Here is a 25470-nt window from a genome sequence, read left to right as displayed (position 1 = left end):
ATCTTTACATAAGGGGCTCCATGGCGGGTGGTGGGTAGAGACCCACAGAGAGAAGAGTGAGGGGGGAAGCCAGGAGGCCCTGGGCAGTGTCAGACACAGGCGGTCTGTGCCTGAGCAGCCTCCCCGGGGCCGAGCAGTCTGGGCCCTGAGGTTGTCTGGTGGTCTCCACGGCCCCTCCACCCTTCCTCTGTGCTTCCACATTCAGTGCTGGTTATGTGAGTGCCTGCTCAAGTTTCCTCTAGATTGTTTCCAATTGCCTGATAGACCAGTTTTTGAACTCTGGAGGTGATCAGAGTCATCTGAAAAGCTGTCTAATGTTTTAAGGGTCTGTGCACATGCTTGGGCCCACATCCTGAGATTCTTACCCGGGGGAGGGCCCCAGGTGGTGACGGTGTGCCCGCCCCCAAAGAACACTCATTCTAAGGATGCCAGTTCCTCCTCATGACCCTCAGGCAGGACTCCCTGCGGGATGAGGCTGGGGTCTTGAGAAGGCTCCTGGTTGTTCCCTGCAGACAGATAGAACCTCTTTTTTGTACTTTGGGGAATTAATTCAGCGAATGTTTGTCCATTGCCCACCAGGCACCATGCTGGGCTGTGAGAGTCCCAGACATGGCCCCAGCCTGCCTGGTCATCTGCATCTATGACGAGTTAACCAGGATCTCCTCACACATCAATAAAACACTTCGTATTCTCTCAACAGCTCAAGGGTGAGGGTTAGGGGGTTATGCACAGAAAAAGGAGAGGCTGGTGTCCAGCCCAGGACTTTTGGGAGAACAAGCCTTGAGTGTTTAAACACAAGTCTCCAGGTCCTTAAATTCCTGGACACGTTTGTGGGGACACTCGGAGATCATTTCACCACATAGGTCAGGAGTTCGGTTCTTTAAAACATTGCAATTTATTTAGGACTTTAAAACCTCAGATGACCTGGTATGTTTTTCTATTGCCTGATATGCGCAGGGTAATTCTAAATATGAGGAAAGGTCATCAAGTTCCACTTTGCTCAGATATAAAATGAAGAAAATAGTGGCATTACATCACCAACACCCATGATATTAACCTCTGTGAGCTGAAGGGGAAAAATAGATGTGGAAGTAGTTTTTAAAATACATGAAGCACTATAATCATGGAAGGAATTTCCATTCTTACAAATTAAATGGCCTCATCAGAGAGGATAAGTATTCTCAGATAATGTTCTAGAAGAGTGGAATGCCAAGGCATGGTTCTTATAGTGGAGCTTGACCAAAGCCCAGAGTCTTTCTTAAAGCAACCTTAAATTCTTTGTTCCTCAGACAGTAGATCAAGGGATTCAAGATTGGGATGAGGACAGTGTAAATAGCAGAGATGAGCTTGTTGGAGCTTCGTGTGTCAATGGCCTGTGTTCGGACATACATGAAAAGCAAGGCAGTATAGAAGATGGTGACCACAGTGAGGTGGGAGGCACAGGTGGAGAAGGCTTTCCAACGGCCAGTGGCCGAGGGGATGTGCAGGACAGCCAGGGTGATGTGTCCGTAGGACAGCATGGTGGCCATGAGTGGGAACACCAGGATGATGAAGGCCAGGATGAAGTCGACCAGCTCTGCGGTCGAGAAGTCTGTGCAGGCCAGTTTGAGGATGGGGGAAATGTCACAGAAGAAGTGGTTCAGGACATTGGAGCCACAGAACGTGGCACTGGAGATAAAGTAGACTTTGATCACAGAGACGGAGAAGCCACTCACAAAGGAGAAGACCACCAGCTGGACGCAGAGCCCCGTGGTCATGATGACGTGGTAGCGCAGGGGGTGGCAGACAGCCACGTAGCGATCGTAGGCCATGGATGCCAGGAGCACACACTCGGTGCACACCAGGGAGCTGAAGAAGTACAGCTGAGCCATGCACCCGACAAAGGAGATGCGTTTCCGCTGCAGGAGGAAACCGTCCAGCATCTTGGGGATGATGTCACACACATACCAGATCTCCAGGGATGCCATAATGCCCAGAAAGTAGTACATGGGCCTGTGGAGGGAAGCGCTGCTCCAGACAGTGAAGATGATGGCCAGGTTCTCCACCAGGACAAAGAGGTAGCTGAGCAGGAAGAGGAGGGAGAGAACGTATTGCAGCTGGGGGGCTGTGGGAAAGCCCACCGGGACGAACGTGCTGAGCTGGGTTACATTCTCTCCCCTCATTCTTCTGTGCTGGGAGCCTGGGCCTGCAAAATACCATCGTGCCAGAGTCAGGGGCTGAGGGCTGCTGGGGGGAGAAAGCAGAGCTCAGCCTGTAGGTGAGTTTGGCCCAAAGATCAGAGGCTTGGCTCTATGAGAAGCAGAGGGAGAAGAAACCATCTCCCAGTTAAGCGTTTATCACCAGAATGTGGAGGTTCTTAATCTCCTTGGGACCAGTCACTCTAAGAGTGGGGCTCTGGAATATCCTGCCCACCTCCTCTCCCCAGTACCCCACAGTAATCTTGAAACCATTCTTTTCTTTTCTTTTTTTTTTTTAACAATCTGGAATTCCCCAAGGAATCTAAAAACAATAAAGGAAGTCCACAGCTCTTTGCAACCAGGGTCATCTGGGTTTATTGCTCAGCATCTGGCACACTCTAAATTAGTAGATACTTGAACTTTCTCCTGGTTTCAGCACTGATTCTATAAGGGGAAGTGCCACCAGTGGGGCTTACAGAGGGTGGGGAGTACCAGAACCAAGTCAGCCAGACCCCAGACCCAGGCATGCCACAGGGCCAGGGGTCTTCAGGAGCAGCAGGGGCCTCCCGGGCCGAGAGGGGAGAGCGGTCACGTGTCTATCTTTGTGCCATCTCAAGATCCCCTTAAAATATGGTGAAGGAATAAAAAGATCAAACCCCATAACATCAAAAAGATCAAGAGGGAAAATCAGCAAGAGAGAGATCTCAACACAATTCGGGAAGAGAGAAAAGGAATAGCAGAAAGATGGCAGGGGCAGCAGAGTGGAGGAGTCTAGAATGTTCTCAAGGGGCCTGTAGCTGAGGGAGAACCCATCTGCCCAGCACCTGACAGATGCAATGGGGAGAGTGAGTGGGGGTGAAAATAGGGCTGCTACATGCAGTCTGTTTCCAGAACAGTCTAGCGGCTGCCCCCTGCAGGGCTCTCTCCACCCTGCATGTGGGTCCCCAAGAGCCAGACTCTACAGAGGGTTGTAGGAAGGATGTGAGGCTAGAATGTCATGTCCAGACCTGCTCATGTGTGACAGAGAGCGAGAGAGAGAGAGAGAGAGAGAGAGAGAGAGAGAGAGAGAGAGAGAGAGTCTTCATACACACCTGTTCTGAATGTAGGACTTACAAACCCTTCCTCAGTATGAAACTCAAAAGGTCACAGCTGTTAACTTGAGATAAAATAACATCCCCAACCAAGGCTATCCCAGCATAAAAGGACTGAGTGAGGAAAACAAGCACAGGACTTAATCCTAGCAAGTGTTGCCAATATAGACATAAAACAAAACCCAAACATTGGTCCTTGTTGATTGAGAAGATATATAATGCCAAATCATAATGATAATTATTTGGGGAAAAAAAGAGAGAAACTGGGTTTAAATACATGAGGGAAAACCTGAGAGAAGCAGAGATTGTAATAAGAAAAAAATGTTAGTTGCCTCACTTTCAGAGGTGGAAATCAAAAGGGTATATTTTATTCTTGCAGTTTATAATTAGAGTAATATCACTTAAAATTTTTCATGTAGATGATAGTATTCAAAAAGATGTAGATCCTGTAAGTCTTGAAAAGACAACCAAAGAATATAGAAGTAAAGGAAGCAACAAGAAGGCACAGAAAATAAATCTCAGCATGACGAGAGTAAGAAAAGTTATCAACTGTGACAATAAATGTAAACAGGATAAACTTGTCTGGCAAAAGGAAAAGACTCTTGACTTCTGAAAAAAGAATCTATTACATAATATCTATAAGATGCAGAACTAAAACCTTCAATTCAGGAAGGTTTAAATTACAACTTAGTTCAGGTATATCAGACAAACAAAAGGAAGCATGATTTCAGAATTAATGTCTGATCAAGTAAAACTCAAGACCTCAAATGGTCAGTTTTATTTATGAACCTTTTAAGGGAATAATAACACCTCAGCAGCAGAGTCAGCAAAAACCTGATTTTAGTATAGGGAGAAATATCCAGAAATAAGGTGGCAACAGACTTTAGCACGTATCTCTCTGTCCTTCACAGATCCCACAGGTGACAGTAAATAAGGGCATGGAATATCAGAAAAATAGAATTTACAAGGTTGATTTGAGTAAAGTATATTCAGTATCTAGAGAAAAAGGAAGATACTGTTGTTTACATTGCCCATAGAAAATTTGGAAAAAATGATCTGTAATAGCATAAAAAATCTCAACATATCTCCAAAGTAGACATCATAGATTCCCCAATTTCTTAAGAGCAATGGAATAAAAAATTAAAACTAGTTAACATCAGAGTAAACACAACTCCTAACCAGATGGAAAAGGAAGAAAGCATTCTACTAACTCACTCTTAAGTCAGTGAGGAGTTCTAGACTACAGACGAGATGATGATAACGATAGCACTATACACATGTTTCACGGCCAAGCTGGTATTCACTGGCAATTCTGTGGTACTAATTGCTTTTATTTTTTAGTAAGACAGAAAGAAAAAACATTTAAGCATTCAACTCAAAAAGTCAGAAAAAAGTTGTTAAGGAAATCCACGGAAAACAGAAAAAAGAAAAGGAAAAAAAACAATTTTAATTTGTTAGGAAAAAGAACTGAATTGATCAATAGCAACAAGAACTGGTTCTGAGGTAGGCTTAGACTGGAGGACAGTAAAACAGACAAACCTTTAGCTACTTTAATCTACAGGAAAATATAAATACACAGTTTTAGTGATGAAAAAAGTATAAACTACAGATAGTAGAGATTCATCAAATTATAGGAGAATGATCAGCAACATTTATAAAACATCTAATATGTGCTCTCTGCAGTGGTCCTCTTATAGCTAACATTTTCCAGATGAGGAAAATGTCACACTGAGAGCTTAGGAGATTATTAAACGCAATCATATAGTAGCAAATGTTAAATTCTCAAGCAAAGGAAATACTTTCTGAGAAAACTGACAAGTGAAAACAGAAACCCCAACATCATAATGATATAAATATAAGAACTGTTAAAGTTGCTTCAAAGAAAACCAACAGGACCAGATGCTTCACCTGTAGGAATCTTCCGTTTATGCAAAAAGTGGATCTTCCTCATGTCTTGTAAACTATTACAGAGCATGGGAAATTCTTCCCAATTCCTTTGACAAAGTAGCAAATTCCTCATACAAAAACCTGACAAAGATTGCACAAAAGGAAAACTATACGCCACTGATCTCATTTTTTTACTCTAGTTACAAAACTCGAGTAAAACGCCAGCAAATAGAACCCAGCAGTATATTAAAAGAGCACGTGCCACACACAAAAGCGTGGTTTATTTCGGGGGTGCAAGGAGACTTCACCCTTTGCTTCAAGGTTAGCAAACCTATTAAAATGATCACATTGAGAGTCTAGCTGATGATGAAAAGGCTTTGACTGAAAACTCCTCCAATTTTTTACACATTTGTCACCTGCAAAGAAGTGATTTTTTTAATATGATAAATAACCTCTTTGTGTCTCAACAACAGCCTACAGCATCCCTGTAGCTATATCCCAGAACCCCTCCACCTCCCTGAGATCAGGATGAAGACGGGGTCCTCATGAAATCTACCACTCCCCTCTATTACCCATTATAAAAAGGATGAAGAAATAGATGAAATGATCATTATTCCCATATGAAAACATGGTTTTCAACCTAGAAGATATGGAACATTATTATAATTGATTAAAGGATTCCAAAATGGATATTTAAAATGTAGTCTTCCTGTATACCAGCAATTACTAATTAGAATGTCTTGAGTTGAAAAAAAATAATATTGTAAGGATGTCAATACCTCCAAATGGATTTTAAAATTTAACTTCGTTATAATTGAAATCTCACCAAATTTTATTTTTCTTGAAACAAGATGAATAATTCTTAAAATCATCTGAAAGTATGAACAGATGAGAATAGCTATGAAAATTCAGGAAAAAGAAAAGAGAAGAAGATTAATGAAGAGGCTTTGCAATTTTGGATATGAGAAAATACAATAAAAGGAAAATAATAAATTAACGAAATAAATATTAAAAATAATGAGTACCACCATTGAATCAATGGAACAGTATAGAGACAAGATAGAAAGTGCTAACTCAAAACTAAGGATATCCTGTGGTAGGATCAGCAAGGGAAGGGTGGATGGTTTAGTAAATGATGCCATGGCAGTTGCTTAAATATTTGTTAAAAAAAAAAAACGCGATTAGGTCTCTCCTTCATCTGTTCCATCAGAAAATAAATTTCTGATGGATGATGCATCACCGCCTGCAGGTCCTCCAGCCCCCATCCTCCGTTTCTGTGGCACCATAGGACAGAAGGCCCAGACCGGAAGCCTGGAGGCATAATCCACTCACAGGTGGCCTGCTCCTGATTTTCTTTCGGCATCGATTGTTAAAGAGTAATTCAATCAAAGATTAAGAGTGGCATTTTTTTGTTGTTGTTGTTTTGTTTTGTTTGTGAGGAAAATCAGCCCTGAGCTAACATCCGTGCTAATCCTCCTCTTTTTGCTGAGGAAGACTGGCTCTGAGCTAACATCTATTGCCAATCCTCCTCCTTTGTCCCCCCAAAGCCCCAGTAGATAGTTGTATGTCATAGTTGCACATCCTTCTAGTTGCTGTATGTGGGACGCGGCCTCAGCATGGCGGGAGAAGCAGTGCATCGGTGTGCGCCCGGGATCCGAACCCAGGCCGCCAGTAGCGGAGGGCGCACCCTTAACCGTTAAGCCACGGGGCCGGCCCTAAGAGTGGCATTTTAAACATACATAGGGGGATAGATTTTATCACAGGGCAGAGTGAGAATTTAAATGAAATCTGAGCAACTCTCAAGGCCCATCCCAGACACCGCTCTGTTATTGTGTCTCCAATTTATCCTACATGTTTCATTAAGGAAAATTTTTTACAACTTTCACTTTGACCATTATTTTGGAAAATCAGAACATTCACGCAGAAACACATTTCTGGCTTCTCTTGAAAAGTTGGAAGATCTGGGCAACACGGGTCCACATTCCTGAGTGCCCACCTGGGGCTGGACCCTTTGGACCGAGCAAGAACGGCTCTGGTCTCCGCAGTCGGCCCCTCTCAATTGGTAGCACCTGCCCGCTCCTTTGTTACCTGATTCCAGCTGTGGAGTGTGGGGCTCCTGCAGTGGTGAGTCTCTCCTCCACTCAGATCTAATCCCCCCCTGCTCCTCTTCGTCCCCGTGCCCCGTCTCCTCCTCCCCAAGCTTCCCGCCTTTTCTTCCTCCTGTGTCTTCTCTGCTTTTCTGTTGGCTCTGCTGAACCGTTATGTATCTCCGGGACTTTGCATCTCACAGGAAAAAAGAAGCCTCTGTCAAGCCCTGCACCCTCTTATTCATAAATGCTTACCTACAGCCATGGTCTCAGTTCCTGCCTCCCCCCTTGCCCACTGCCACCTGGCTTCTGTCCTCCCCATGCACATCAGACTAGCTGTCCCACAGGTGCCAGTGACCAACCTGTCGCTAATTTCTTAATTCACATGTTTCAGTTCTTGCTCCACTCACCTTTTCTTCTGTTTGGCACCGTGGCCCCAGCCTTCTGTTCTCGCTGTCCACACTCAGAGCAAATGCAGCCCCCCACCGTGTCTTCAATTGTCATCTCCATCTGATGACTCCAGTCCTCCCCTTGTCTCTCTACGGATCCCACTCATGTGTCCAGCCAGTTACAAGACACCTCCCCTGGCCATGGAGTTCACACCCTCCTTGTGTTTTTCATCTCAGGAAATGGCACCACCATCTACCCCACTTCCTGGGCCAGAAACCAAGCTTCCACTCACGCTTGTCCCTCTTCATCGCCTCCACGGCTAAGCCAGCACAGAGTCCTACTCAGTCCACATCCAAATGCCTCAGAATCAGTTCTCTTGTCTTCACACCCATGGGCTTCCACCCACCCCACCCCTTGTCCAGGTTCCATCACCCCACCCTGAATTATCGTCACCACACTCTAACTGGTCCTCATCCAGTCTTTCCTGCCTCCATTTGGTCCATTCTCCACGTGGCAGAGAACGGCATCAAATCACTCTCACAGCCACATCCAGCAGATGTTCTCAGCACAGACTCTACCCTCCTAAGCAAGCCCCTCTGCTGCCGTGGCCGCCTCTCTTGCTCCTGTCCCCTCGTGAACACAGAATCCTGCCTGAGAAACCATGTTGAGTCCATCAAGAGTGCTTCACTGACTAAATGCCCCTGCTGCCCTGTCACCAGGCCAAACTCAGTTGTCCTTCAGGTCCTGACGCAGACATGATTCCTCCTGAAGGGCTCGCTTCAGCTCCCAACACTATTAGATGCCCCTAGAAATGGAGACTTTCAGGGTGTCTTCCAGGCGTCTGCCTTCATTAGGGATTGGGTGTAGAGGGGAAAAGCACATTTGTGGAAAGAGAGGAAGATGAATAGCATGGTTTTGGGGGTGTTGGATTGGAGGTGTCTGTGGGTCACCACGTGGAGACCTCTGTGAGTAAGCCCATGACGTCCAGAACTCACGGGAGAGGCTGGGTCAGATGCCAAGATGTGGGGTCATCATTTATTCATCCATCCCATATTTACTGAGTGTCCACTCGTTTCAAGACAATTCAAATAAACTAGAAGAGCAAACAGTCCAAACCTTGTGCTTTCGTGAAATATAAACTCTAGTGAAGGCAGGAAAGAATACAGAAAAATTAATAATATTCATAAAATACGAGTAAATTATTTAGTACACAAAGAGGTGGGAAGAGTAGGTTAGGGCAAGCATGGTTGGGAGTGCAGGCACAGGGAGCAAGTGCCAATGAGAAGGTGACATTGGACCAAGTCTTGAAGGAGATGAGTATCAGCCATGCAGCTAACCTGGGGGACAATATCGGCGCGTGTCTGGAGTGCGTGAAGGGCAGTGAGGAGACAAGTCCGGCTGGAGCAGCGTGAGAGAGAGCAGGAGGTACTATCAACAAGGGAGGGGGAGGAGGTCATGCAGAACCTCATGGGCCATGGGGAGGATGTTGGCTTTCACTCTGAGATGGGCAGTGGTGTGATCTGACCCACATTTTAAATGACTGACCCTGGACTCTGCATTGAAGTCAAGCTGGAGGGAGCAAGTGTAGAGGCGGGAGGCGGTACGAAGCCGCTGGGGTTGTCTGGGCATGAGGTGATGGGCCCAGGCTGGGGCAGAAATGGAAGCAAGCAGTGTCTTGATATGTTCCAAAGGCAGTGCTGGCAAGTCTTCCCGACGGATTTCCTGAGAGTCAAGGATGACACTGGCAAATAAATCATTCTTGACAGCTGGGATGTGAATAAGATTGGCCAAGGAGAGTGTGAAGATTAAGAGAAGAGCGCAAGGACACAGGCTGAGAAGCGTCACTGTCCATGGCAGAAGGGGAAAGAGGGTATGTGGAGACGGTCGGGGAGCAGGGGGACTTGCAGAGATGTTTGGTACAAGCCAGGACAGAGGGGCTCCATGAAGAGGAAAGGGGTCACACTTCTGACCAGGGCAAGGAACAAGAGGACTACAAGGGACTGTCTGATTGGCAACCAGGAGGCCATTGGTAACCTCAGTGAGAAAACACACCGGGAGAGTTTGGGGGCAGAAACTGTATTTTAATGGAGTAAACAGTAAATAGAAAATAAGAACATGGAGCTGGCAAGAGCAGAATACTCTTAGGAGAAATGAAAACAATGACAAAATGTATTATACTTATGCAATTTACCCTTTTCCAAAACATTTCAGCCTCTTTATCCTGTTCCCTTGGAGGATAACTAGATGCTTTGTTTGAAAGCCTTTCGGACCGGGGGTAGTAATCACAATGGGAGGTGCACCAAGCAAGAATTTCAAGTTCCATCCTTGTAAGACAAGAGTCCTCCGGAATGTGGGGGGGTAAGGTCAGGCCCCAGCGACAGTAGCAGGGAAAAGTGCTCAAGCCCCAAGGAATGAGCTGTGGTGGAGACAGCATGCAGGACAGAGGAAGCAAACAGCACAGTCTGGGGGGCTAGGTGACCTCGAAACTGAGATCGTGTCCCCCCACCCTGTTCCATGGCCCCCCTGAGTGGCCAGAACAGCAGAGTGGATCCAGGACCAAGAGTGTGGAGTAGGGCTTCTCTCTACCTGCTAGTGCAGGGTGGAGTTTGGGTTTTGTCTCACGTTCGAGCTTGGCATCAGAGACAGGCTGGAGTTTGGTTTCATTATAGTTTAGGGCCATAGCTGCCCGTGGAGTCAGCTCAAGGGGATTAGTCACACCATGATAGATCAAGGTCAGAGAAACGGTCCCATTTCAGAATGGACACCTCCCTGGTCCCTCAGTCCACTTGACCAGAGCAGAGTGTTTTGGAAAAGCGATTCTCAGTGTTTTTTTGAATCTTTTTGTATTTCTTGTAGTTCTCAAACTTCCCAATTTTAAGGAAAATGCGCAGTCTTTGCAATTTCTGGCCTCGTCAAAAATGGGATAAGTGGAAGTTTAAACGAGTGAGAGAGAGAAGTGGGAGAGAGGGAGACATGCAAGGGAGAGTGAGCAGGGCAGGCGGGCAGAGGGAGGATGAAGGGAGGAGGCAGGGGCAGGAGAGGAGGTTGGTGGGGGCAGCCCTCCCCCCGAAGCTGGGGTCCCTTCCCTTGTGATTCCTCAGCATCCCGATGGGCGGTAAAGACAAAGACGGGGGTGTTCAGAGGCAGCACCAGCCTGTGGCCCTGCTTCTCCCCGCCAACACCAGTCCTGGCTGCTCTGGCTTTGCAGCAAACTGGGAGCTCATTTTGCTGACATCAGACACACAAAAAGTGGACTTTCCAAAAATGTTCCTCCGTGCCCACTTTCAGCAGACTGCGGGCTCCTTGTGAGGGCAGGAGGGAGAAAAAGGGGGATAGACGGGGTGGACATGAGGGGGAGGAGGGGCAGAGAGCATGGGAAGAGCATGCTGCACTTGGGGAGAGTGCGGGACAAGCAGACCTTCTGCCTGCCATGGTTTCTCCCAAGTTCCCATGGTGGGAGCGGGGAACATCTCGTGAGGGGCAGGTAAGGCAGGGCACTGTCCAGTTCAGTGTGAATAGGTAATATCCAGGTCATTTAGCTGGGGACTGTCCAGTGCAGTGTGAAAAGGTGATGTCTGAGCCATTTAGCTTGGCACTGTCCAGGGGGTGGACGAGGTGGGCTGTGGGAATAGTGCCTGTGCCCCTCAGTGGAGAATTTCAGAGCTCAGAGCGAGAGCATGCTGGAGAGCGTGGAAACATGGAGAGAAGGTGGGGTGAAGCGTGGGACGGAGGGGGCTTGGGGGAGGAAGTCCCTACCTTGCGAAATCAAGGAGGGGTGGAGGAGCAGTGGTTGAGGGGCTCTCAATCCTGTCCTTGCTCCAACCACTTCCCTTGAGGGACCAGGTCTGGAGGCCACCCAGACCGGTCACTTCACTGAGAGGAAGGATGCCATGGGGAACTACCTGGGAGAACTGCAGGCGTCTCTGGCCTCCCTCAGCCTTGTGCAGGCCAGGGAGTTGCTTCTTTCTGCCTGCTGATACCCCGAGTGGGTGGCCCCTGGCATAGCCTGGCCAGTGCTGAGAGGTGGCTGGCCCTGCTCTGAGCGACTGAGGTTTAAACGAGGCTCCTCGGAGAAGGGCTGTTGGCTTCCTTCCCCATCATGCACAGATGTGGGGACTCCAGGGTCCAATTACCCCACCATGGAGATGTAACTGCCCACACTGCCGATTATCGTGGAATCTCACGTCCGTGGGTGTCTGGGCCCTGCTAATGGCATCTGACTGAGGGGCAGAGCCCTGTTTAGCTCCACTGCTGACCATTCCCCGTGCCCTGTCCAGGCATCCAGGCCCCTTGACCAAGCTTCCTCTCCTGTCCACTCAGTCTGCAGCCACACAGCACTGTCCCCACCAGAACCTCTGCTACTCTGTCCCTTCAGGGCTAGAGAGGGGTATGGCTCCTGCTTGGGGACAGGGGACTTTTCCAGGTGCAATGACCACAGCCTGGTCCAGGAGATGCACTCAGCGGGGACCCTGCTCTATCCCAGAAATCATGAACATCATTAGTCATAAGAGGACAGGAAATTTGAGTTTCTGGCATAAAATAAGAACTTTTTTCCCATATATAATCAACACAAACACCATTGTATCAGTCACAGCAAAACAGACTTGTCTGGCAAATATTTCCAAAGGATGGTTTTCTGGTGGCAAAAGAAATGGGAGTGATCTAGAGGCCTGTGCTTGCTGAGGGGATCTGGGGGCTACATTTGTTGGAAAGTCACTGAGCTTGGACACAAGGGAGAAGGACACAGCAGGGAGGATTGTCATTCTTGTAAATAAATAGCCTAATTTGCCAATGTCTTTCTTCCTCTCAGGAAAGCCAATGGGAAGAACAAAAGATGGCCCCATTACAAAATGGGCAGACGAACAGACATTACATCAAAGAAGATAAAAGAATGGCCAACAAGCATGTGAAAAGATGTGCGCCACCACTAGCCATCAAGGATGTGCAAAGCAAACCCTGAGGAGATAACCGCTGCTCACCTGTCAGGATGGTTAAAATAAAAAACAGTGACAACCCTCGGTGCTGGTGAGCATACAGGGAAATGGGAGCTCTTACATTGCTGCTGTTGATGCAAAATGGTACTGCTGCTCTGGAAGACGGCTCAGCTGTTTCTCATAAAGTTAAATGTACATTCACAGGAAATCTGTACACAGGTGTTTATAGCAGCTCTATTCTTTGTCACCCAGAGCTGGAAACGACCCAGATGTCCTTCAACGACAAGCATCAAGCACACCACAAGCAAATTGTAGTGCATCTAGACAACAGAATCCCATTCAGCAATAAAAACAAACGAGTTATTGAACAGTGTGGATGGAGCTCACATTTTCATATGTTTATTGTCCATTTGGATATCTTCTTAACGTTTTCAATGTGCCTTTCCCTAATTGCTGATAGAATTGGGCCCTAGTTCAAATGCTTCTTGGCAAGTTGGCTGTCCACCTTGAGAAACACCTCTTAAGTCTTTTACTTGTTTTCAAGTAATATAGTGAATTGGGTTCACTATATTTCTCTTTTTGATTTGAATTTTTTACTTTATTCACAACTTTAGATTTTTTTCATAGTTTATATGTATCACAAATATATTCTCCCACTCTGTGTCTTGCTACTTCATCCTCTTGCTAATTTCTTCTGACCAACAGAAGCACCAGTGCACTGGACACCAACCTGTCCAGGTGTCCATCCCTTCCCCACCCAGTCCACGGGACTCCGGGCAAGACGACCCATTCCCAGCGCCTGGGGAGAGTATTCATTAGTCTGAGCCTCTAAGCTAAGCTTGGTTATCACTTCCATTTACCCTTAACAGATTCACAGGAACCCAGAATTAAGAAAACCAGCTCATGGTTTTGCCTTGTAAAGAGTTCATAGTTTCAGGTAGACGTGTGACCCAAGTAGGCCCATCATACTGATAGGAAGATGTCATTCATTGTTAATGGAGAGATACTCTCTCCACTAATAGTCTCATTGATTCATTTTCCCTTTAGGCTGGCGCTTTCTAATATCCCGTAAAAGTCATCTCCTATGTTTTGTTTTGGAGGCTATCTGCATCTCCCTTGTTGCATGACCCATTTATACATTATTTTACCCTCAGATATTATTTCTCTTTCTCTCCATTTGTCGTTGATTTTAGCCCAAATGTTTCCGCTTTTGAGAGGGATGTTAGTTTTAGCCACTGTACTGGTCCAGAATGCTGGCAGTAATATCGGTCCAGCAAGCACCTCCCGTCAGTTGGCCCCCTTCGCATGCGGTGGGGTCACAGGTGCAGGGCCAGGGGGCCATCTCGTCCACTCAGCAATTCAGCTGTATCCCTGCTGGCTCCGATGTTTCAAGACAGGGGGAAGGCACTGTCTACCCCACCAACCTTTAGAAATTCTGGCATAAAGGTTTAAAGCATAGTTATGGTTTCTTTCTGAGGGACTGTCCCTGCTTCTAACACCACGTTTGCAGCCCTGGTCCCAGGACAACTGCGTCAGGAAAAGGTAAGTTGAGAACTGCAACTTCCCCATCCCTCCGCCAGGTCCCCCAACAAAGGAAGGGTCTATCCAGTGGGAACCCTCTCTTGGCCTCCCTCATGCTGAGTGTGAGCACACACTCGTGAAGGCTTGTAAACCAGCACCAAATGCCTTTATCTCCCGCCATTTTAAACAGGTGTTTCAATTGCCCGTTCCAATTCTCTGTCAAACCACTGCCCTGAGGATGAAATGCAGCTGATGTGTCCGTTTGATGTGGTATCTTTTTGCCCACTGTTGGACACGATGGGCTGTAAAGCACGTTCCTTGGTTTGAAGAAGTGTAACTGTGTGCTCCAAATCGGTACCACATCTTGCACATCTTGCTTCTACCGTTGGGTATGCAAAGCCGATTCTGGAGCAAGTGTCTATTCCTATCAGGACCCATTTCTAGCCTCCTGGAGTGACTGGCAGTGGTCTGATGAAGTCTACTTGCCAGCTACTTGTGGGACCTTCCCCCAGAGAATCTGCCCCACTGCCATCTGCAGTCTCTCTCTTGCTGGCAGCCAGGGCAGTTCTGGTTGGCATTTTGTGCCTTGGAGGGTGCAAGAGGAATAAGTCTATGATAATCCCGTCTCTGCATTGCTGCAGCCCCATGGATCTCATTGCATGGACCCAGGTGGTCACCTCCCATGACAGCACCAGGGTATCCATTTGCTGGTTCCAATCACCTTCTGATCCTGGAAGGTGTTTTTCTGATGGGCACTCACATGTCCTACTTTAATGCGCCCCCTAAATTCCCATAACGATTTCCATACGGCCTTAACCCATATGGCCATCCATTTAATAGTGCAGTTTCCCACTGCCCATCTGCCTGGCCACACAGCCAGATGATTGACCACTGCCCGTGAGTGAGTAAACACCCAAACATATGGGCCGTTATTGTTGTTTATTTCTTCCATCACTGCAGGGAAAGCAGCACACAAATTGGCCCACTGAGCTGATTTGTTCTTACCTTCCTCGATCAGCATTTTTCCTTCAGTTGGTCATAGGGTGGCTGATTTTCCAAACAGGATGCTGTCCCTCCACCTTGAACTGCCATCCCTAATTGGTCAGTCAAGAGCCGCTCATAGGACACTGCCCACGTGGCAGTAGGATCTGGTAGCTCCTCAGATGGTTCTAAAGTCAGCCACAGAGGAAGAGGCTCCCTGCTCATGAGTACAGTGAGGCTCTCCTCACACTCCCCTGTGGCGCACTCTTGTGTGAACCAGTTCTGTTTTATTGTGGAACTCTTCTGGGCACTGCTCTCCTTATCAGAGCATTTCTCTGATGTCACTCAAGAGATTATGGGTATTTTGGGTTTCAAGATTATTTTATGTCCTCAATCTTAGGGACACTCTCAATCAATGCCCAATAGCAAGCTAGTAGTTGTCTCTCAAATGGCATCTACATATCACTGCGCTGGGAAATGTTCTGGCCCAAAATCCCAGTGTTTGCCACTGGGCGGCACTCACGGGCTTCAGCCATGAGCTTGAGTCTGCAAGTGTGAGTTGCAGATACTTTCAGAATCATATCTGAGTGTGGATCATCAGGGCCAAGAGCACGGATAGAGCTACTGCTTTTTGAAATTCAGACAGAGCCTGTCATTTTTCAGACCCCCATTCAAATATGGCCTTCTTCCGGGTAGTCTTATGGATAGGAGCTAGTGATATTCCCAGATGTGGAATATGCATCTTCCAAATCCAAACAACCCACCTACCCACTGTGTTTCTTCCTTAGTTCCAGGGATAGGCAATGCCTGCAGTTCAGTCTCAGTTGCCTGTGGGATGTCAAGGGTGTCTTCTGTCCATGTTATTCCTAAGAATCTCACTCTTTGATCTTTGGTGAATTTATCAACCAGCCTCTGTTGGTCACGTCTATCAGCATTGTACGTAAGTCAGTCCCAGCTGGCTCTTCAGTTTCTGATATTATCATGATATCAACTTAGCATTTCATTACACTCAGGCCCGGTATCAAGTCCAAATCCCTCCTACCCTATTGTGACAGTAAGCTGGAGAACACTGTGGCTATACAGTTAAGGTACATTGGGATCCTTTGCACATGAAAGTGAACTGCGGCTGGATCCTTTCTGAGACTGAGATTGAGAAAAAAGCATTTGCAAGACCCATCCCTGAGTACAGCCTCCTTTAGCTTGCTGGACCTTTTGCACTGTTGAAACCATGGTAAGAACTGCTGATGCTGTTGGTGGTTTTACTTTATTCAAGCCTTATAGTCTCCTATTAGTCTCCATGAGTCATCTGCCTTTCACACAGGCTGCACAGGGCCCTCATACCGAGAATCCATTTACAAGCATTCCAGCTTCTAACTTGTTGATAATTTAAGTGGTAATCAGTTTATGTTCACCAGGTATTCTATACTGTTTCAAGTTAACAACCTGTATGGGCTCAGGCAATTCTATGGGTTCCCACATAGTATGTCCAATTAATACTGACTGAGGGGTGAATTTACATGCCTTCTGTTTTATAAAACTAGGTAGAGGAAGTGTTCCTCATCACACATATCTACCTCAATACTACATTCAGGTAAAGGAAACTCAGCCAATTCAATAAAGTCCATTCAAACATTCCAATTTTCATTCAAACTTTCACTTTAATCCCATCAGCCTTCCAATCCAGCTCCATATCCTCCCATTAGGGCTTTACCAACAGATTCTGGGACCACAGTGCATTGGGATCCCAGGTTAAGGAGTCTCAGAAAAGTTTTGTCTCCAATCTCTGACCATTTTACCCACACATGTGCATATGGCTTTGGGTCCCCAACCAGTGGTTGGGCCAGAAGACCCTGGTTCTTTGTCAATCCTCATCCTGATGACTGAAAAATATTGATAAGAGACACACTAAATACTACAACACATTGCTGAAGGAAAATAACAAAGACCTAGAACTAAATGGAGAGATATACCATGTTCATAGATTAAAATTTTCAATATTGTGAAGATGTTAATTTTCCCTCATTTTTAAAAATAGATTCAGTACACTCACCATCAAAATCCAAGCAGGCTTTCAAAATTGAAAATCTTACTTTAAGATTTTTATAGAATAGGAAAGATCATAGAAGAGTCAAACCATTTTTGGAAAACAAAATTAGAGGATGTGTACTCCCTGATTTCAAGACTTACTATAAAGTTATAGGAATCAAGTCAGTGTGAGATTGGCATAAAGAGAGACACACAGTCCAATGGAACAGAATATACTATAACACCGAAGTTGCTCACATATAAATGGTAAATTGATTTTTGATAAAAGTGCCAAAGTAATTTGATGGGGAAAGGATAGTCTTTTCAACAAGTGATCCTGCAACAATGGAAATAAAAAGAAATTAACCTAGGGTGACGTTTTGTGTGTGTGTTTGGGGGGGGGCTTTTAATGTTTTACCAAGTATCGTATTTGCTGTAGATTTTTCTTATAGGAATGTTCCTTTTGATATAAATTTATTAAGCTATAATTTATTTATTAAAATACATTCATTTTAAATGTAAATTTTTATGAAATTTATCAATATATACAGTTGTGCAACATTATCACAATCAAGATAGAACATTCCATCATCCCAAAAGTTCCTTTATGTCCATTTGCAGCAAATGATCCCCACCCACTGTCTCAGGAAACTATTGGTCTGTTTTTGGCCACTGTAGATTAGATTTGCGTTTTCTAGAATTTCATGTAAAAGGAATCATACAATATGGCTTCTTTTGCTTAACATAATGTTTTTGAGATTCATCCATATTGTTGTGTGCATAACTAATTTGTTCCTTTTTATTGCTGCATAGTATCCCATCTTATGGATATACCATATATTTTTACCTATTTAACTGTTGATTGGCATTTGTGTTGTTTCTATATTTTGGCTATTATGAATAAAGCTTTACTAATTTTATATGTATCTTTGTGCATACAGAGGTTTTTGTTTCTGTTGCATAAATACATAGGGAGTGCAATTGCTGGGTTATATGGAAAATGTATTTTGAGCTCAGTAAGAAACTGACAAACAATTTTTCACAGTGGCTGTACCATTTTACATTCTCACCAGCAATGCACAGGGGATTTAGTTGCTCTGCATCCTCATCTAGATTTAGTAATGCCATTCTTTTAAATATTAGCCATTCTAGTGAATGTGCAGGGTATTTTATTGTGGGTTTTTTTTTCCCTTTTTTCTCCCCAAAGCCCCAGTAGATAGTTGTATGTCATAGCTGCACATCCTTCTAGTTGCTGTATGTGGGACTCCGCCTCAGCATGACCAGAAAAGCAGTGCGTCAGCGCACGCCTGGATCCGAACCCGGGCCGCCGGTAGCGGAGCCTGCGCACTCAACCGCTAAGCCACAGGGCTGTCCCCCTATTGTGGTTTTAATTTGCATTTCTCTAATTACCGATAATGTCGAGCATCTTTTCACATGCTTATTGGCCATCCATATATGTCAAGAACTGTGGAGGATCTGAGCTTTTACCTACTTGTGAGCTAACAATTAGCTCTGTTGTAGTTTCCTAGATGCTGACAGAAGACACGAGGCTCCCGGATTAAAGACAACGGACTGCGTTACTCATGAATAGCAGGCAGAGTGAGCTTCGTACTTGTGTCATTATTCTTGCCTGCTCCTAAGTACCATGGGGATGATGTTGAGTAGCCGGGGTGGATACTGCATACAGAGTGAGTTTACCCACTGCTAAGAAATGCCGAGTGAAGGACACTCCAATCTTTTACAAGAGGCTGCAAGTAAACCTGCTCAGGCTTACTTACAAACCTGCCTTTATCATTATAAAATTTCCATCTTTATTTCTTGAATTGCTCTTTGCTTTCAAGTGGACTCACTTGATATTAGCGTAGCCACACCAGATTCCTTTGGGTTAACTTTCTGTGCCATAGACTTTCTCCTCGCTGCTGCTTTCGTCTTCTTTATGCTACGTCTCTTGCGGAAGCAGACGGGGGTTTTATTTAGCCAATCTGAGAATTTTCGTCTTTTAAATAGAATATTTGATCCATTAAAATTTAACATAAATGATGATATAATTTTGTTGACATCTATTACTTGTCTTTTGTTTGGTCCCTTTGTATGTACTTTTTTCTACTTTCAATTGAATTAACTTTTTTTAGTTTTTAATTTTTCCCTTTATTAAATTATTACACATTCTTTAACTATTATTTTCTTGTTATGCTATGAAAGCCAACAGGAATTATTCTCTTTTTACGTTCTAATGAGAACCATCACATTTGTAACTGCTATGACAATGCTAGATATTTAAAACAGTTTCAATTCACTTACTCTTGCCCAACTTTTGCAAAATACTACAGAAATCCTAAAGTCCACGTGTCATTTCTCTTATTGTTTATTCAAACAATAATAATTATTATTTATCCACTTATTTATGCTTCAGTTCCTCTTCATTGATTTTTATGTTTTCATGTCTCCATCTGGGATCATTTAGGCAAACGGACAATTGGACATGAGACATTTCTCCATTTGCTTAGGACTACTTGGATTTCCTTGTCAAGGCTTCGAAGTTTTTAGTGCAGACATCCTGCATGCCTTTTATTAAATTTATTCCCGGGGGGCGGAGTCAAGATGGCGGCGTAGGCAGACTCTGAACTCACCTCCTCCCGTGGACACAGCCAATTTACAACTACTCGTGGAAAAATTACCCCTGAGACAGAACTGAAAACTGGATAAGAGGAACTCCTGCAACAACGGACAATCCTAACTGGGGTAGAAGAGGCAGAGACTCCCTTCCGGAGAGGAAAAACGCCACCTTCACAAGCCGCCAGCTTCACGGCCGCCGGGAGCAGCTCACAGGTACGCAGCCTCCCTGGAGGCGCGGGGTCCTGAGCCGGGGAGCGCCCCCGCTGTGGGCATTTTGTGGACCCAGCACAAGCGAGAGCAGCGGCATAATATCTGACTTTGCCTGCTACTAAAGCATTGGGTAGCACCCCCAGAAAACCCGGTTCACAAAGAAACTAAAACTGGCTCTTAAAGGGCCCGCGCACAAACTCACCCGTTCCAGAAAGCATCCTAAAATCACCAGAAAGAAAGGTGCACAGTGCTTCGGTGACAAGAGACTCACCTAATAGGCCCTGAGTGCATCTCGGTGAGGGGTGAGACCTCTCCAGGGACTGGGACATTGGTGGCGGCCATTGTTGTGGCCTGGTGTGAGCGTGCTGACACAGACGCCATTGGAGTTCTCCCTGAGACCTGCTAGCCCAGGGTCTGCTCCACCCACTAGAGCACCGATTTAATCCAGCTCAGCCAGGGCAGGCAGCCCACCCTAGAGACTAGCCCCACCCAACAACAAGCCCTCAGGCAACGTGTGGGCCTGCATAGATTGGTGACTGGATTCTCTGCAGCCTGGCAACTGAGCTGACTTGAGCAGGGCAGGGTGTGCACAAGGAGCGGGTGGAGAGTGTGGGGCGGTGGCAGAGTGTGTGGGGCTCCCGCCGTGGAGAGACTGGGTCCACTTGGGGAGGTCGGGGCGCTCACACGGGGCAGGACTGTGTTGACTGTGTGTGTGGACCTGTGGGTAACAGGGCTTGTCAGCTGCAGAAGACTTGTGCTTCTCAAAGACCCACATAGGAGGTTTGCTCCATCTTCCAAAACCTGAAACAATTGGGTGCTCCTGTGCCTGAGGCCAGCCCCACCCAGCTGCAATCCTCAGAGAGCTGACAAGAGACCTAATAGGCTAGAGGTTTACAGCAATTGTAAGGCCCTGAGCCTAACAACCTGCCACGGTGGGGGCCTACTCACTTAAAAGAAATACTGCAACACAAATGTGGTATTAGAACTTGCAGCCAACTGTGCTGGGGCTCCCCACAGCTGATAAAGAGACTGAAGGGCCCACAACAACTACAAGCAGCTGAGCATTACAACAGCTGGCCAGGAGCATAACTCAGCCTCCTGGGCGCCTACAGGGAGAGCAAACAGGCCACAGCAGAAGGATACACGTAGCCCACATAGGGGTCACCCTGGAACATTGAGAACTGAGGGAAGCACACTGGAAGCCTCCTAAGCCATCACTTACATAAGGTCACCTATCCAAGAGCAGGAGGCGTAGCTGACCTACCTAATACGTAGACACAAGCACAGGAAAGAGGCAAAATGAAGAGGCAAAAGAATACATTCCAAGTAAGGGAACAGGACAAAACCCCAGAAAAGGAACTTAGTGAAACAGAAATGAGCAACCTACCCGACAGAGAGTTCAAACTAAGAGTGTTAAGGATGCTCACTGATCTGGGGAGAAGAATAGATGGACTCAGTGAGAATGTCAACAAAGAAATGGAAGAAATAAAAAAGAACCAATCAGAAATGAAGAATACAATACTGGAAATGAAAAACTCTTTAGAGGGACTCAAAAGCAGAGTAGAGGATACAGAAGAACGGATCTGTGAGCTGGAAGAAAGACTAGAAGAAATTACCCAAGGTGAACAGGTAAAAGAGAAAAGAATTAAAAAGAGTGAGGACAGTCTAAGGGACCTCTGGGACAACATCAAGCGCACTAACATCCGTGTTATAGGTGTCCCGGAAGGAGAAGAGCGAGACAAGGGGGCAGAGAATCTATTTCAAGAAATAATAGATGAAAACTTCCTAACCTAAGGAAGGAAACAGACATCCAGGTACAGGAGGCACAGAGAGCCCCAAACAAGATAAACCCAAAGAGGCCCACACCAAGACACATCATAATCAAAATGTCCAGAATTAAAGATAAAGAGAGAATCCTAAAAGCCGCAAGAGAATGTCAAGTTACATACAAAGGAAACCCCATAAGGCTATCAGCTGACTTCTCAGCAGAAACCTTACAGGCTAGAAGAGAATGGCATGATATATTTAAAGTGCTAAAAGGAAAAAACTTACAGCCAAGAATACTCTACCCAGCAAGGTTATCGTTCAAAATGGAAGGAGAGATCAAAATTTTCCCACATAAGCAAAAATTAAAGGAGTTTGTCACCAAGAAACCAGTGTTACAAGAAATGTTAAAGGGACTGATTTAAGGGGAAAAGAGAAGACCACAAATAGGAAAAATTATCTATTTCCACGATTAGAACGTAATGGATACAAATGCACAAAAAAGAGGTTGGATATAATATCAAAAAGATAAAAGGAGGGAGGAGGGTAGTTAAAGAGTACAGCTTTCAGACAGAGGTCAAACTAAAGTGACCATCAATTCTGTATAGAAGAAGTAAGGAACAGAGAAGGACTACTAAAACACTGAGGGAAAAAAAGTTAAAAAATGGCAGTAAGTACATACTTATCAATAGCTACTTTAAACGTCAATGGACTAAATGCTCCAATTAAAAGGCATAGGGTGGCTGACTGGATAAAAAAACAAGACCCATATATATGCTGCATACAAGAGACACACTTCAGACCTAAAGATACTCACAAACTGAAAGTGAAGGGATGGAAAAAGATACTCCATGCAAATGGCAATGAAAAGAAAGCTGGGGTAGCAGTACTCATATCAGACAAAATAGACTTTAAAACAAAAACTGTAAAACGAGACAAAGAAGGGCATTACATAATGATCAAGGGAACAATCCAACAAGAGGATATAACACTTGTAAATATCTATGCACCCAATGTAGGTGCACCTAAATATATAAAGCAATTATTAACAGACATAAAAACAGAAATAGACAGTAACACAATAATAGTAGGGGACTTTAACACTCCACTTACACCAACGGATAGATCATCCAAACAGAAGATCAATAAGGAAACATTGGCCTTAAACGACACACTAGAACAGATGGACCTAGTAGATATATACAGAGCATTCCATCCAAAAACCGAAGAATACACGTTCTTTTCAAATGCACATGGAACGTTCTCCAGGATTGATCACATATTAGGCCACAAAACAAGTCTCCATAAATTTAAGAAGATTGAAATAATACCAAGCATCTTTTCTGACCACAAAGGTATGAAACTAGAAATCAACTATAGGAAGAAAATCAGAAAAGCCACAAATACATGGAGATTAAACAAAATCCTACTGAACAACGACTGGGTTAATGAAGAAATCAAAGAAGAAATTAAAAAATACCTGGAGACAAATGAAAATGAAAATACGACATGCCAGAATTTATGGGATACAGCAAAAGCGGTTCTAAGAGGGAAGTTTATAGCAATACAGGCCTATCTCAACAAACAAGAAAAATCTCAAATAAACAATCTAACAATGCACCTAAAGGAACTGGAAAAAGAAGAACAAACAAAGCCCAAAATCAGTAGAAGAAGGGAAATAATAAAAATCAGAGCAGAAATAAATGAAATAGAGACCAAAAACAATAGAAAAATTAATAAAACCAAGAGCTGGTTCTTTGAAAAGATCAACAAAATAGACAAACCTTTAGCTAGACTCACCAAGAAAAAAGAGAGAAGGCACAAATAAGTAAAATCAGAAATGAAAGAGGAGAGGTTACAACAGACACCTCAGAAATACAAAAGATTATAAGAGAATACTATGAAAAACTATATGCCAACCAATTCGACAATCTGGAAGAAATGGATAAATTCTTAGAATCATACAACCTTCCAAAACTGGATCAAGAAGAAGTAGACAATTTGAATAGACCAATCACCAGTAAGGAGATCGAAACAGTAATCAAAAACCTCCCCAAAAATAAAAGTCCAGGACCAGACGGCTTCCCTGGTGAATTCTACCAAACATTCAAAGAAGACTTAATACCTATCCTTCTCAAACTCTTCCAAAAATTGAGGAGGGGGGGAAGCTCCCTAACTCATTCTACGAAGCTGACATTACCCTGATACCAAAACCAGACAAGGACAACACAAAAAAAGAAAATTACAGGCCAATATCACTGATGAACATCGATGCGAAAATCCTCAACAAAATACTAGCAAATCGCATACAACAATACGTTAAAAAGATTATACACCATGATCAAGTGGGATTTATTCCAGGTATGCAGGGATGGTTTAACATTCGCAAATCAATCAACGTAATACACCACATTAATAAAATGAAGAACAAAAATCACATGATCATCTCAATAGATGCAGAGAAAGCATTTGACAAGATCCAGCATCCATTTATGATAAAAACTCTGAATAAAATGGGTATAGAAGGAAAGTACCTCAACATAATAAAGACCATATATGAGAAACCCACAGCTAATATCATCCTCAATGGTGAAAAACTGAAAGCTATCCCTCTAAGAACAGGAACCAGACAAGGATGCCCACTGTCACCACTCCTATTTAACATAGTATTGGAAGTCCTGGCCAGAGCAATCAGGCAAGAGAAAGAAATAAAAGGGATCCAAATTGGAAAGGAAGAAGTGAAACTGTCACTATTTGCAGATGACATGATTTTATATATAGAAAACCCTAAAGAATCCACCAGAAAACTTTTAGAAGTAATAAACGAATATGGTCAAGTTGCAGGATACAAAATCAACATACAAAAATCAGTTGCATTTCTGTACACTAACAACGAAGTAGCAGAAAGAGAAATTAAGAATACCATCCCATTTACAATTGCAACAAAAAGAATAAAATACCTAGGAATAAACTTAACCAAAGAGGTGAAAGATCTGTACACGAAAACTATAAAACATTTCTGAAAGAAATTGAAGAAGACACAAAGAAATGGAAAGATATTCCGTGCTCTTGGATTGGAAGAATTAACATAGTTAAGATGTCCATACTTCCTAAAGCCATCTATAGATTCAATGCAATCCCTATCAAAGTTCCAACAACATTTTTCACAGAAATAGAACAAAGAATCCTAAAATTTATATGGAACAACAAAAGACCCCGAATAGCTAAAGGAATCCTGAGAAAAAGAACAAAGCTGGAGGTATCACACTCCTGATTTCAAAATATACTACAAAGCTATAGTAACCAAAACAGCATGGTACTGGCACAAAAACAGACACACAGATCAATGGAATAGAATCGAAAGCCCAGAAATAAACCCACACATCTATGGACAGCTAATCTTTGACAAAGGAGCCAAGAACATACAATGGGGAAAAGAAAGTCTCTTCAACAAATGGTGTTGGGAAAACTGGATAGCCATATGCAGAAAAATGAAAGTAGACTCTTACCTTACACCATACACAAAAATTAACTCCAAATGGATTAAAGACTTGAATGTAAGACCTGAAACTGTGAAAGTTCTAGAAGAAAACATAGGCAGTACTCTCTTCGACATCAGTCTTAGCAACATCTTTTCAAACACCACATCTGACCGGGCAAGAGAAACAATAGAAAAAATAAACAAATGGGACTACATCAAACTAAAAAGCTTCTGCACAGCAAAGGAAACCATCAACAAAACGAAAAGACAACCTAACAATTGGGAGAAGATATTTGCAAACCATAC

At 44.3% G+C, this 25470-nt stretch overlaps 1 protein-coding gene across 1 annotated transcript; it reads right to left on the bottom strand.

The window, feature by feature from the left end:
* Positions 1-877: 877 nt before the first annotated feature.
* On the bottom strand, positions 878-20410 carry LOC101407769 (olfactory receptor 6B2-like). The gene is made up of 2 exons (XM_087424517.1): positions 20191-20410; positions 878-2185 (listed from the first exon to the last, which is right to left on the bottom strand). Exons 1-2 carry the CDS (start codon positions 20246-20248, stop codon positions 1224-1226), a joined length of 1020 nt encoding a protein of 339 aa, XP_087280643.1. The 5' UTR covers positions 20249-20410; the 3' UTR covers positions 878-1223.
* Positions 20411-25470: the final 5060 nt, after the last annotated feature.

Source organism: Ceratotherium simum, chromosome 37 (genome assembly GCF_057802395.1).
Source record: "Ceratotherium simum simum isolate JZ-2026a chromosome 37, ASM5780239v1, whole genome shotgun sequence".
Lineage (NCBI taxonomy): Eukaryota > Metazoa > Chordata > Mammalia > Perissodactyla > Rhinocerotidae > Ceratotherium > Ceratotherium simum.
Note: the sequence above shows the minus strand (reverse complement) of the source record. Positions and strands in the feature narration are given on the sequence as shown.

Bases quoted from the DNA above. Each gene is read 5' to 3' on its own strand.
- LOC101407769 (XM_087424517.1), bottom strand. From the start codon at position 20,248: ATGTCCCAGTCCCTGGAGAGGTCTCACCCCTCACCGAGATGCACTCAG. The intron at 2,186-20,190 runs GTGAGTCTCTTG...GGTATTTTGCAG, and splicing joins ATGCACTCAGGGCCTATTAG to GCCCAGGCTCCCAGCACAGA.